At 52.7% G+C, this 12,796-nt stretch overlaps 1 protein-coding gene across 1 annotated transcript in view; it reads left to right on the top strand.

Annotated features, from left to right (window-relative positions):
* The window catches only part of GALNT2 (polypeptide N-acetylgalactosaminyltransferase 2), a 179,043-nt gene that overhangs the window by 109,166 nt on the left and 57,081 nt on the right, over positions 1-12,796 (top strand). Inside the window, exon 3 of the mRNA XM_059053324.2 lies at positions 7,208-7,361. Coding sequence (XP_058909307.1) covers positions 7,208-7,361 — 154 coding nt within the window. The remainder of the gene's footprint in view (positions 1-7,207; positions 7,362-12,796) is intronic.

Genomic DNA, 12,796 nt, shown 5'->3' with positions numbered 1-12,796 from the left:
CACTTTGATATTTTTACTAATATTTGGGATGAAAAACCATGTACAACAAACTAAATGTATTGTGTTTAGACACTATCACATATAGAGGGAGAAGGAGGAGCTTCTATTTAAAATTTGGAAAAGAAATATGTATAGGAAGATTCGTTGATTTCAAGGCAGGTGTAGATCTCATAATGCAAATCAGACTCTTCCCTGGTGGGTTTTAGTTATTTTGACAGCACAAAGAATTTTAAGTAAGTTGAGTATTTACCCTATAGTGTCTGATTTTTTTCTTGTATTTTCTTCTAACTAGCTTTTAATCGTTCCTTTGAATTTTCTGTTTTTTCATCCTTAAAAATGAATTGTGTAGGATCCCTTATTTCAGGAGACAGTTTCTCACAGGTGAACAAGCCTGTCATACCAGCTCTCCAGGGACAAATAACAAAGTATTATTTACATGTCTTTGTTATTGAAATGGATATATTTGTAATCCTGGCCTCACCCTGGTCTTCTCTTTCTTTGTGTAGTGTTATGACCTTCTAGAGGAAGAATATGAGGAATTTTTTTTCCTTTTAAGCATAGTAAAATTACATTCAATCTGAGATCAGCTGAGAGGCTAAACTAAATCTGAGGGCTTTGTCCTTTGATTTAGAATTCATTCTATCTCCCTCCTCAGCCCCTTTCCCAGAAGAGGCTCGCTGTTTCACACAGGCTAGCTTTCAGTTTGTTGAAGCTGTCCTTCCCCGGGAGGACTTGAGTGGAGATCTGCAGCGTGGCCGTGCTGCCAGCACAGCCCCCAGACGCCCCCGTCCCCTGGCTGGAGGGACCCCGACGGTGGGGCCGCCCCTTCCCCTCGTGCACCTGTGGGTGTGGACAGTGAAGCTGCCCTCGGGATGTGTGTCAGCAGGGCCCTGAGATCCCCCAAAGGACTGTCACACCTGAGTGGTCTCTAATCGGAAGACCACGTGTGTCTTGGTGTTTCCATGCGTTTTGTGGGGTTAATCCTTTGAACATTCATTTTCATAGATTTACATCATTGTTTCTTTAAATACGAGGTTTAGTAAAAATAGTGTTTGGAAATGTTTAAACTTATTTTAAAGTTAATTGAACAAGTCATCCAAAGGCAAGCAGTTTCTTTAATATAAAAGCGTCTTTTCTCAAAGGTAATTGGAGGACTGGTTATTAGGAGCCTAGAATGAGCTTTCCCATGGCAGTGATGTCCTAAGTGGCACTTAGGACCTTGCGTGAGCCAGCCTTGCCCTGAACCCACAGGGCACAGAGCTGGGGCCCCCCAACCTCCGCACCCTGTGCAGGCTCCATGGACCATGCGTGGCTGTGATTCCCGGCTGGCCTCTACTCCAGGGATGCTGTGCTCTTCTGCCGTCTGGTTAAGGTGGGCAGGAGGGGAAATCCCAAAACTCCACTAGGAAGAAAAAGATTCTGGAAAGACAGATGTAACTCAAGGCCTGGTGGGTGGATAAGGGGAGAGAGAAGAGACCCTGGGTTCCAGAAAGTAAGTGCAAAGGCTTGTGAGGGACAGCAGGGGTGACAGAGGAAGAATGTTAGTGGCCAAGGAAGCCGGAGATGGGAAAGGAAGACAAGAAGCACTTGCTGGGCCAGGGAGCCGCAGGCGGTGAGGGCGGGGCGGCCAGCACACAGGTGTGTGTCCTGCGGAGGGCACCAGCAGCAGGAGTGGCAGGAAGCTGTCTTCTTAGTCCCCACCTTTGTCGAGGTCCTGGCACTTCTCTCCCAGAGGCAGCGACCCCGGGGCCTGGCTTCTCCCTGCCTCTGGGCGTCGTGTGTCTTGGCTGCAGGGCCGGAGCGGCTGCAGCATGCACTTCCCTGCTGCCCGCCTGGATGGCTCGGGGCCGCTGGGTGAGGAGCTCCCATCAGAGACCAGATGAGCAGAAGAGGAGGCCAAAGTGACCGCGGGGCCCTGGGTCTCTGGGAGCGTCCACAGGACTATCGGAGGCTGTAAGGGATGCCGAGGTCGGACGTGGGCTTGGCAGGGTGTGGTTTTAAACAGTCATTACACGTGTGCTGTGCGGCGGGTTCCAGTCCTGTTGGCTCCAGGGAAGCAGAGAACTGGGGGCGGCTGGTCCCCGAGCAGGTGACCATGCGAGGGAGGTGCTTGGGGCCGGCAGGGGGGCAGGGGGTGGGACGACAGGCTGAGTCGTCGTCCAGCCCCCCCGGCAGGAGGCAGAGGAAGCTGAGCTGATCTCCGGCCTCTCCATCTAGACCTTGATGTCCAGACTGGAAAGCCTACAGCGATGCCGTTAGGAGAATGTTGAAGGCTGAGCGGCTGAAGAGACCTCAGATGCTTTTAAATGACTGCGTCTCCGAGTCCAGACCGTATACAGACAGGGCACGTGGTTCCTGGGGGCTGCTGAGTGGGCTAGGTGCCGGCAGAGCAGGGCAAACAGCAGTTAGTGAGCCTCGGCAGGATTTTGAGTTAGTTATTAGATGGAGGGGTGGTAAACCCTGTGAGGCCCTGCGACAATAGGTGTGTGAGAAAGCCATTGTCCGGATGGAGCGGCGTGTGAGGAAGGTCCTGGTGAGGGGCTGCAGCTGGGGACGCCAGGGAGGCTTCTTGGAGGAGGTGGCCGCCCTGGGAGGCTGCTGGCAGCTGGCAGAGCGGAGTAAGTGCATGAAAACCAAGCAGCCCTGCCTTCTAGCATCGCAGTTTTGCCTGCGCTCTGCGTGGATGGTGGGTCAGGTCAGGCCTTGCCTTGTGGAGGGCCAAGGGGGCGAGGCTGGCCAGAATGGCCATCAGATCTCTGTCATGAACGTCCACAGAGCCAGAGGTCCTGTCCCTGGGGCCCAGGTTCTGCCGTGGCCCCTGGCTGAGGGGACGGGAGGCCGGCTTGAGAGGGTGCCATTTAGAAAAAGCCTGTAAACCACTGGGAGGAGGTCTAGGGCCCACGTCCAGCACGCTCGAGAAGAGTCCTCAGGTGTGGGTGTCGGCAGCAGGAGACCGCCTGTGGGAGCCGGGCCTTGTCCCGAGAGATGCATCTCCCCATGATCAGCCCCGGCTGCGGGCAGAGCGGGGGGCTGGTCCTTGCCTGCCAGGAGCCCCTTCCTGACTCTGGGAGAAATGGTACCACAGGGACATCAGGGGATGACCTTGGCCTCGAAGGGTGGTCACGGGGGGCGGCCATGGGTGTCTGTGGAAGGGGCTGAGGGCTGTCAGTGGGGCGGGGGGTGTCAGCCTGACGGAACTATCAGGAAGCTTCACCTCCGTATAGAACCAGAGGTGTCAACGCTCAGGGTCGCACAGTCCCTCCTTCAACTTCAAAGACCACGTTTAGGAAGGCCTGTCAGTCTCCTCGTAAAGACCTTCAGAGCCTCGCGTGATAAGCGAGCGGTTTCCACAGCCCTCCTCAGGGTGAAGGTCCCTCCCTCCCCTCCTGTTGTTTCAGCGCCTGTTCCGTTTTCCTGTCATCTCGGTGGTGAAGCTGGCTTCTGTCTTCTCATGAGAAGTTTCATATCTGGGGGGTATTTTCCATCCACTGCTTCTGATTAGCCAAGTCCATTTTCACTAGACTTTCGTGTATTTTTTGGAAACTCTTACTCTAACGCTCTTTCTAAGATTTTAAAGACGTGATAAAAATACAAGATGATTTATGAGTGTCGTTTTTAAAAAGTCAGTATATTCAGACGCAGTATCTACAGTTTTGAGGGTTTCCCTCCAGCCTCTGACTTGCTGCTTCCCTTTCTGCTTGGGGTTGGACCCAGGCATACATTCCCTCTGAGAAGCCTGCTCTCGCGGCTTTTTCCCGACTCTGCTCCAACCCTAGCGATTCTGTGTAATACAGAAATAACCGAGTTCTATAATGGTTCTTTAGCCCAGTGGGTCTGACCCTAGAGTGTGGAGCCAGTTTTATGAGTCACACCCACATAAAACAATAGAATATTATGTGTTCACACATAGCAAGGGGAGAAACCTTCATTTCAGCTGTGTGTGCGTGTGTGTGTGTGTGTTTACAGCATGACGTCCGGGCCACGATGTGAGATGTGTGTCATAGTCAAACATTTTTGAGAGTCCCTGCTGCGCTCTAACATATCAGTAAGCTATAAAGTCGTTTATAATCCGTCTCCAGTAAACTGGTGTGTGCCTTGGGAAATTAACTGTCACCGGGCCAGGGCCTCCAGGAGTGCTACAGAGGATGTCATGTCAGAGAGCAGGGGTCACTGTGGGGTGCCTCTGCGGGGGCTGTGGTCACACCCTCTTTGGAGGTTGAAGAAAAGTGTGTTTCTGTGTGAAGTCACAGAGGGCTTCTTCTCCACTGCTTTGCTGGCTGCTGAGCTCTCAGCTCAGATGCTCCTTCCCCAGGAGCCCCTCACCTCCCGGACCCCCCTTTCCGTCCAGACCGGGCTCCTCTGTTAGGTGCTTCCGTAGAACTACAGTCCTCACCACTTGAGCACTTAGCTCAGGCTTCCATGGTGCAGTTGTTACTGTGGTCATTATCTTCTTGTCTATTGCAGCCCTCCGCCCTCTCCCAGAGCGTGACCTCCAGAGGTGGGCATCAGCCCTGTGTTCTCTGTTGGACCCACAGGAGCTAGTGAGATACCTAGCATGTAGTCGACACTTAGTACACAGCAATGGCTTGGGGCCGAGGCAGGGAAAACCCCAGCCCCAGAGCTGATTGACATGAGGCATCCATGAAACCCTGTGCTGCCTTATTGCAGAAAGGGGTCGGGGGTCTGATGGCACAAAGAGATTGAAGGTCCAGGAGCTCAGCAGAGGCCTTACCCCTCACCCCCACACACAGACGGCCGACGACCAGCCCTCTTGCCGCTGACCCCAGTTCTCCACGCAAGGAGCAGAACTAGAGACAAGCATCTCTTGGGTGATGGTCCTTCCTCTGGCCTTGGATGGGGCGACGTAGTTCCAAGTTCTTTGTTGCAGTGAAGAGTTTTCAGGCCATTAAACAAATCAGTGGGAGCCAGCTCATTTGGATTCCGCGGTCGGTGCAGCTGGGGTGGATTTTGGCTGAGGCTCCTGCTTTGTTCGCGTAGCCTGTGAGGGGTGAGGTCATAAGGTGAGGAGGAGGGGCTGGTGTGCTGGAGCACAGGGTGAAGGCAGAAAGCTGGGGAGAGTGGATGATCCATAGGTATCTCTAGGGCTGTCAGCGTGGAAAACGTGTGCTGGAAAGATTTCATCTTAGATGGAAGAGAATGCGGGCACGCGGGCCAGCTCCCGTAGCCAGACATTTATCAGGGGCACGGGATCACCCCGTAGCCTGGGAGCTCGTGGGTTTTGGAATTGCTTTCCTATTTGAGAGGCTGGACCTCTGTGACCCCCGAGCATCATTTCCATGGCAACCAGCTGTGATGAGATGGGGGGTTTGACCTCGCAGGACAGTTGTAACAAGAAAACGGATACGACCTGGAACAAATCGCAGGTGACTGGATCTCCGTTTCCTCACCTCTGAAATAGGGAAAGGAACGTGGCATTCTTTTGATGGTGTACGGAGGGGCCTCTGTTGGGCAAACACGCATGTAGGTACACACGCTAGTGTCATAACTCACTGTTGATCTTACCGAACGCCCAGCGTTTGACGCGCTGCAGAAGGGGCCCTGCCCCACCCCGGGGCCTTGCTGCGCCCTGTGCTCTTCCCCAGGGCTACAGGGCCACCCTCCCTCGTGAGGGCATCTCTCAGTCAGACCAGCCCTTGTAGAACAGCGGCCCCCAGCTGCCCGCCCCTTGGCCTCCTCTTTCTCTGTTTCGTCACGGCACTGTGACCACTGCTACCACTTCAAGGGGACAGGAGTTGTTGTTACTGTTTTTCTTTCCCTCTTTTTTTTTTTATTTTTTAATTTGGTTTGAGTTTGCACATATACTGAATTGGCACATTAAATCCTCATGAAAAATCTTTTTTCATTTTATGTATTTATTTATTTTTAGGAAACTTAGTTTCAAAGCATGAATAACTTGCCCAAGATCATAGAGGTAGCAAGTGGTCAACAGAGATTTCAGCCCGGGGTGGGGCAGGTGGACAGTGAGTCCCAGCTCAGTTTGGTCTCGAGTCACTCTTTCCTCCCACTGTTCTCCCTCTGGGCATTGGCGCCTTTGCTCACGTCTCTGCCTTCTCGCGCCCGGACTTGTCCAGGCCCGCCCCACCCAGCAGTGCCCTTCTCTCCAGATCCCAGGCTGCGCCAGCACTGCCCCTACCCCACCCTGGCACAAACTTCCAGACCAGTGCGTGTTCTCGGAGAGCCCTGTGCTGGGTCCTGGAGCTGCAACAGCTAATCCAGGCAGTGGAGCCGAGGCTCACGTCTGTGTGGACAGGCCAGACTACCTCGGTGTCCGTCCTCCCAGCTGAGAACATGAGCGTGCCGGGGCGTGAGCATTCCAGGGCGTGGGTTTCCCAGGACATGAGTGTACAGGGATGTGACCGTGCAGGGCATGTGTGTTCTAGGACGTCAGCGTGCCAGGGTGTCAGCGTGCCAGAAAAGGCTTCACCGTACCATGTCATGGGGTCCATGTGGCAGTGGCTGCAGGAAGTATCTCTGAGGAGGTCTCTCCGGGGTTGTTTTGGTGTCCTTTTCTTTGGGGGTGTTTTTTTTTTGTTTTGTTTTGTTTTTTGTTTTTTTTTTTGTGGTACGCGGGCCTCTCACTGTTGTGGCCTCTCCCGTTGCGGAGCACAGGCTCCGGACGCGCCGGCCCAGTGGCCATGGCTCACGGGCCCAGCCACTCCGTGGCATGTGGGATCTTCCCGGACCGGGGCACGAACCCGTGTCGTCTGCATTGGCAGGCGGATTCTCAACCACTGCGCCACCAGGGAAGCCCGGGGGTGTTATTTTTGTATAAACACTTACTTTGTGCCGCCTGACGTCATACGATGGGGGTGCCTTACTTTCATTTGTTCAGGATCTTTGTCACCGTGTCTGAGGTGCTTTTTTGGCATTGCTGTAATCCCTGGAAAGGTGGGGCAAGCAGAGCTTATCTCCTTTTGTCTGGAGTGTCAGCGGTGCCATTCTCCCGGATACTTTGACTGGCATGGAATGCTGTTCACGGGACAGGTACTCGAAGTCTTGGTTTTAACCTGCACGCTGCAAGCTGTAACGGTTTGGGCTGCCGGTTCTCAGGTGGTTTGCTGGTTAGAACCGCCAGCAGCGGCAGCCCCGGTGCTGTTCCTGGAAGTCGCGCTGACGCGTGGCCTTGGGGCCGAGCGCCCTGCTCCCTCGTGCCCTCGCCCCACACCCTCTGCTCTGCTCCTTGCAGGGAAAGTGCGATGGCGGGACTTCAACCAGGAGGCTTACGTCGGCGGGACGATGGTCCGCTCCGGGCAGGACCCCTATGCCCGCAACAAGTTCAACCAAGTGGAGAGCGATAAGCTGCAGATGGACAGAGCCGTCCCCGACACCAGGCACGACCAGTAAGTGTCAGCCCGCAGCCACTTCCTGCCTCACAGTGAGGAGCTTCCCCTGGGAGGCTCCTTTTTTCTGTTGCTCTGCCGAACAGCACGTGCCATGTCTGTCTTTACGGGGCCGGAAAACTAGGAAAACCCCGAGGCACGTGGCAATGGAACTTCACCCGCGGGTTCCGGTCCTCCCAATCCCCCTGGCGTGTCCAGAGGCTGCAGGCTGCTGGTCAGAGCATGAGACTCACTGAGAGAAAGTGGTGTGACTGCGCTCGTCCGTACTGGTCACTCGTTGTTTTTAAAATCATTCGCAAAATAAGTCTTTTCCATCGTTCACAGGCTCGATGGGAGGAAGTGCTAAAGTCTTTCTTACTGGGAAGCTTGAGTTGGGAATGTTCTAGAGACCAGAAAGGAGAAAGAAACAGCCCCGCAGGGTCGATGTCCAGCTGAGCAGATGTCGGAGGCGGGGGCCGGGGCCATCTCCCCGCTTCGAGGCTGGGGCTGGTGGGAGGCTCTGCTCTATGTCCTTCCCTGGGTTCCTCGGGGACCTGGGGGTTCTCAGGCCTCCAGATGCTCAAATGTGCACTTGTCACCACTGACTAGGAAAGCGACCCCATGACCCTCACTGCCACTCTGTACCTCTGAACCTTGCTGGTAACGATCTTTCATTGGGAGGCTCTTCACAGTGGGGTCCTTAGATGGTGAGTCTTGTTGTGTTAAACAATAAGGAGCCGCATTTGGAGGGCAGCTGTTGCCCTGGGTGCCGCTAGGCCTTCCCGCTCACCTGGTTACTTGTAGAGTCCTTTGTCCATCTCGTAAAGGTATGTGGACGCCACGTCCATTGCAACTCAGACGCTGCACTCGGGTCCCGGGATTCCAGCCGGAGAAGCCTTTCGCACTCTGGCGGATGGGGAGGTGATGGGGTGGCAGGAGGGGAGGGGGCAGCACTGCCCTTGGACAGTCTGCTCTGGTCCAGTGCGTTCAGGGCACCCGGGTGACGGGAGTCCAGGCGAGCCCTGAGCTGGAGGCATCTGGGCAGGAGGCCAGTGACCGGGCTGTGACAGGCAGAGGGCCAGCCGGGTCCCGTTTCTCTGGGTGTGAGTTCCCGGGAATGAGGGGCAGGTGAGCTGAAGAGAGACAAGAGCGACCAAGCTCCACGTGAACACGTCTTAACGCTTGGCTTTGTTTTCTAAGTTAAATAGCACACCTTGAAAGAGGATTTTCCTCTTCTCTCATGCTTTCAGGGGAACTTTGTAACTGTGTAAGCACCACTTAACCACACAGGTGTTCTCTCCCTGCTCTTACCAAGCTTTTTTGGGGTTGTAGTCAGCTCTGTGTACCCAGAACAGCTCACAAGTATGTAGAATTACAGTTCTTTCAGACTCAGGATGTGTGTGTGTGTGTGTGTGTGTGTGTGTGATATAATACGCGAAACATATGATTGATATATAAACATATATATATTGCACATGGTACTAAGAATCTCATCATTTTTCTAAATCCAGCCCAGAAGATTATCTTTGCTTAATATTCCCTGTAACCCATTAATTTATATTTAAGGCAGCTTTACTCAGCCCCTGTGCCGGGCTGCTGCTTAAAGTCAGCATGGGTAACTGGTAAACACCCATCTGGAATAGGGGTTGCTGAGCAGGGGTCCAGGGACCGCGCGGGCTCTGGGAGAGTCCTGAAGCTGGGTGCACGGCCACAGGGCGGTGCCCGCCTGCACGTCAGGGGAGGGTCCCAGGTGCACGCATCCCCGCCCCCCGCATCCCCAGGCTCGTGGGCCCACCGCACCCAGCCTGTGCCAGCCGTTCCCCACAACTCGTGGACGGGACACGAAGGTTGTTCTTGCTGCACAGAGAGCAATGTTCGTAACTTACCCGGTGATGAGGAACGGTGACTGAAGGCCAGAAAGGGCCAGCGCGGCATTTCAGAGGGGCTTGGCCTAAACTCAGGAGTGGGTTCAGGTTCTAGCAGAATCTAGCTCAAAAATCGTACCTGGCGACTGGAATTGACCGCTTTGAGTTACATCTCCATGAGATGGTGTGGGTTTCACCTCACTGGTATAAGAGCTGTTTTCCGGCTGTGACCTTCCCTCAGAGCCGAGAGAAAAGGGTGTCCTTTCTGATGGCTCATCAGCGTGTGGGCCGGGGTTCTGTCTGCACTGTGAGTCCCTTAAGTGTCCTCAGAACTATATATATTTTTCTTTTTTCCAATTTTTGAAATACGAGTTTGTCTGAACAGATGTTTGAATATTCATCCCGCAGTGGGCTGTGTTTTAGGTGGCTTTAATTTTAGTTCCAGCTACTGTGTCATGTTCATTTGCATGTGTGAAAGTAGCAGCTGGGTTGCCTTCCACATTTTTTGGATTTGGGCTAAATTAAAATCTCCCCAAAGTCAATTTGATGCCTAGAACGGAGGCCATGTCCTGTCTTCAAAGTATCGGCTTTAGAGCAACCAATATTATGGACGGTCAGGTTCAGGAGATCAAGCCACTACTCTGTGTCCACCCATCTCCCCTCCATATCTAACAGAGGGCTGTTACAGTGTTTGGCCTTCCTATACAAGTACCATATTTTTTGGCTCTGCGGTATCTCTCTTTGTATAGACCGATGGAAATGCTTGCCCTGTTAGAGTTCAGTCTTCACTTGTGATAAATCTGACAGCAGTGCAGGTGGAGGTTAATTAAGAGCAAGGGATTTGGAGTCGTACAGGCCTTGGTCGCTATCCGGGACTCTCCAGTTCCTAATCTTGCGGCCTTTGTCTTTCGTGAGACGCTGTAACATGATGACGTCTGGCTACCGCTACCGCTACCGCTACCGCGAGGGTTAAAGAAATATTCCTAAGGGCTGGCTCCACCTCCCCTGAGATTTTGTTCCAGACCCTCCCTTGATCTCCTGCCCTAGGAGTGAGGCCCCGGCCCCCAGCATCTCCCTACCTGATTCTTCTCCATGACCCTTATCACCGCCTACACAGCATGTGTCTTACTTATTTACATGATCATTTGAATGTACTCATTAGAGCAGTGGGCTACATCCAGGCTTGTTATTCGGCCACCTCCCAGCACTTGGTAAACTAGGTGTTTGTTGAGTGATAGCCCAGTGGCCGGCATATGGTGGGTGCCCTGTAAATCATTAATAATATGAAGAGTCATAAAAGAGCAAAGGCGGATGAAAGGGAGATTTTTAAGCAGTAAGGGAGATCAGATGAACCCCCAAGATGAGTCTTCTGTGTCAGGTTCTCCCAGGACTGGAAAAGTGACGCGGTTACAATCTACCCCTTCTTCACTGTCTTCTGGGGTAGATCCAAGGAATCAGGTTCAGAGCCTTGCAAACAAACAAACAAAAACCCATACTTTGGGGTTATGCTTTATTTACCCTTTTTAAAGGATATAACAAATAATGTGCCAAGAAAAATTTACCTGAAGGAGGGAGCATAGAAGAGCCTGCTGTGAGTGAAATACTTGATATGACATACAGGAACTCTTAGAGTCTCTTAGAAATTAGAAAGATGGTAGCCCATCCTAGTCTTGAAAGTACAGTTGAGAAGTCAAAAAAAAAAAAAAAGATTTTCTGCCTCACATAACATTATTTGAAATTTCAAATAAACTATCAAGACTTAAAAGCAAATTAAACCAGTGGGAATTTCGAAGGTGCCTTTTCAGACGGCTTGTTTCTCCCCCCCTCACCTTTGGAAGCTGTTGTTACTGTCCTGGCAAAAGGTGATGGGACTCAGCATTGAAGGTGGGAGTCGGTCACACCTGGGCGTGTTCTGAAGGCAGGGCCAACAGGATGGGCTGGGTGGACAAGGAAGGTGGCTTCGAGCGAGGCCCCTCGTGAGACGGAGGAGGTGTGGGTGAGCAGGTCTAGAGGACACGTCAGAGGGTGAAATCCAGACACGTGAAGTCCGAGGCGCATTGAGCATCTAAAGTAGGCAGACCTGCTGTGTAGGTGTTTGGAAATGTGTCAGGAGAAAGGTCTTAGCGGGGATGTGAGTTTGGGAATGCTCAATGCACAGGTGGTATTTAAAGCCATGATACGGGGCATTATCCCCCGGGCAATGAACAGAGACAGGGAGGAGAGCAGCCCAGGACTGGCTCTGCATGCTCCAGCACTGAGAGTGAATTTAAAGCCCAGGCTGACTTGGAGTCCAGTCCAACATTGCAGGGGCTCAGACCTCACGCGGTGCCGAGGCCCCGGCAGAGATGCTCTGCTGCCTTTTTAGAGCAGAGCTGTCGTGAGGGGAGGGTCGTCTCCCTGCTAAAGCCTTTCCAGGATCTGGCTCAGAAGGGTTTTGTGTTGTGTCCTGTTTGTTTGTTGAGAGTTGCGTCTGATGGGGAAGTGAAACGTAGAAGTGGGGTGGAGCCCGGGAGGTTTTTGGAACGTCGTTCTCTCTGCCGGGGAGAGCTCGAGCTGGTTTACTTTAAAATTGTTGATGTAGGTAAAATCGAATAAACTCTTGGAGGAGAAACATTATCTTCTTTTCTTCTCTCCCCACCGTCAGCCAGCACCATTCCTTTTCATTTACTTATGTATTAAGTCCCCTGAAAACGAGAACCACTTGTTCAAGGAACAGATTTCCCTCGGGTTTCAAATCGTTAGAGAGCTCCACCTTTCCCTTTTCTCGCGCAATTAAAAATGAAGGGTTTTGAAACATCTTTGTGTCTAAAACTGAAGTATTGCTCCTGAGACCAGAGCTGCCTCAATCAACCACGACCCCACGAGGGTCCTTCCCTGGGAGAGGACTTTGTCCAAGTCCCACACCTGGTGGGTTTACCTGGCAGCCTTTCCATCAAGGACATATTGTGTTGACTCCACTTAATAATAAATTACAGTCGTTTTTTTTTTCCTTGAAAAGAATCACTAAAGGACTCTGTTTTGACCAGTTTTTTAAATGTCTGGCTTTAATGCCGCCCAAACAGGGATCAGAACTCGTGAGGGGCTGGTTTGTTTGTTTTTTTCCCTCTCCTTTTCCTTTGTTTTTTAGAAAATTCCATCCAGCGAGCAGGCACTTCAGTAATGGGCCGTGCTGATTGCTCTGGTGGAGCGTCCGGGTGGATGTCGGTTGTCTTAGGAGAGTGGCTCCTCAGGATGCAGGGCTGTAAGAGGGATGTCGTCCACGCTCCCCACATGTAAACTCAGCAGCTTGGCGTGAAGCTTTGAAGGCCATTATTGTGAGGTTCTGTTTTATTTTTAGGAGAGCAGGAGATCTGGGGGAGCAAGAGGAAGCCCAGCTCCGAAGGGCGTCTCTGCCTCTTGTCAGTGGGTGCTGGAGGGGCTCTCATTTCGGGGGCCAAGAGCCTTGTTTGCTCGTTACATTTTTCTTACGAAAGTTGTGTTTCATCAGCGCGCACAACCAAGCCTCCGCGTGGCCGCTGCCCCACCTGCTCCCCATTCGAAGGGCCAGCCGGGGGGCCTGGCGGACCCCCTCCGACCCCATGGGGCCCCGTG

This window comes from Kogia breviceps, chromosome 2, assembly GCF_026419965.1.
Source record: "Kogia breviceps isolate mKogBre1 chromosome 2, mKogBre1 haplotype 1, whole genome shotgun sequence".
Taxonomy (NCBI): domain Eukaryota; kingdom Metazoa; phylum Chordata; class Mammalia; order Artiodactyla; family Physeteridae; genus Kogia; species Kogia breviceps.
The sequence above is the reverse complement of the archived record's forward strand: the minus strand, read 5'-3'. Positions and strand labels throughout refer to the sequence as shown.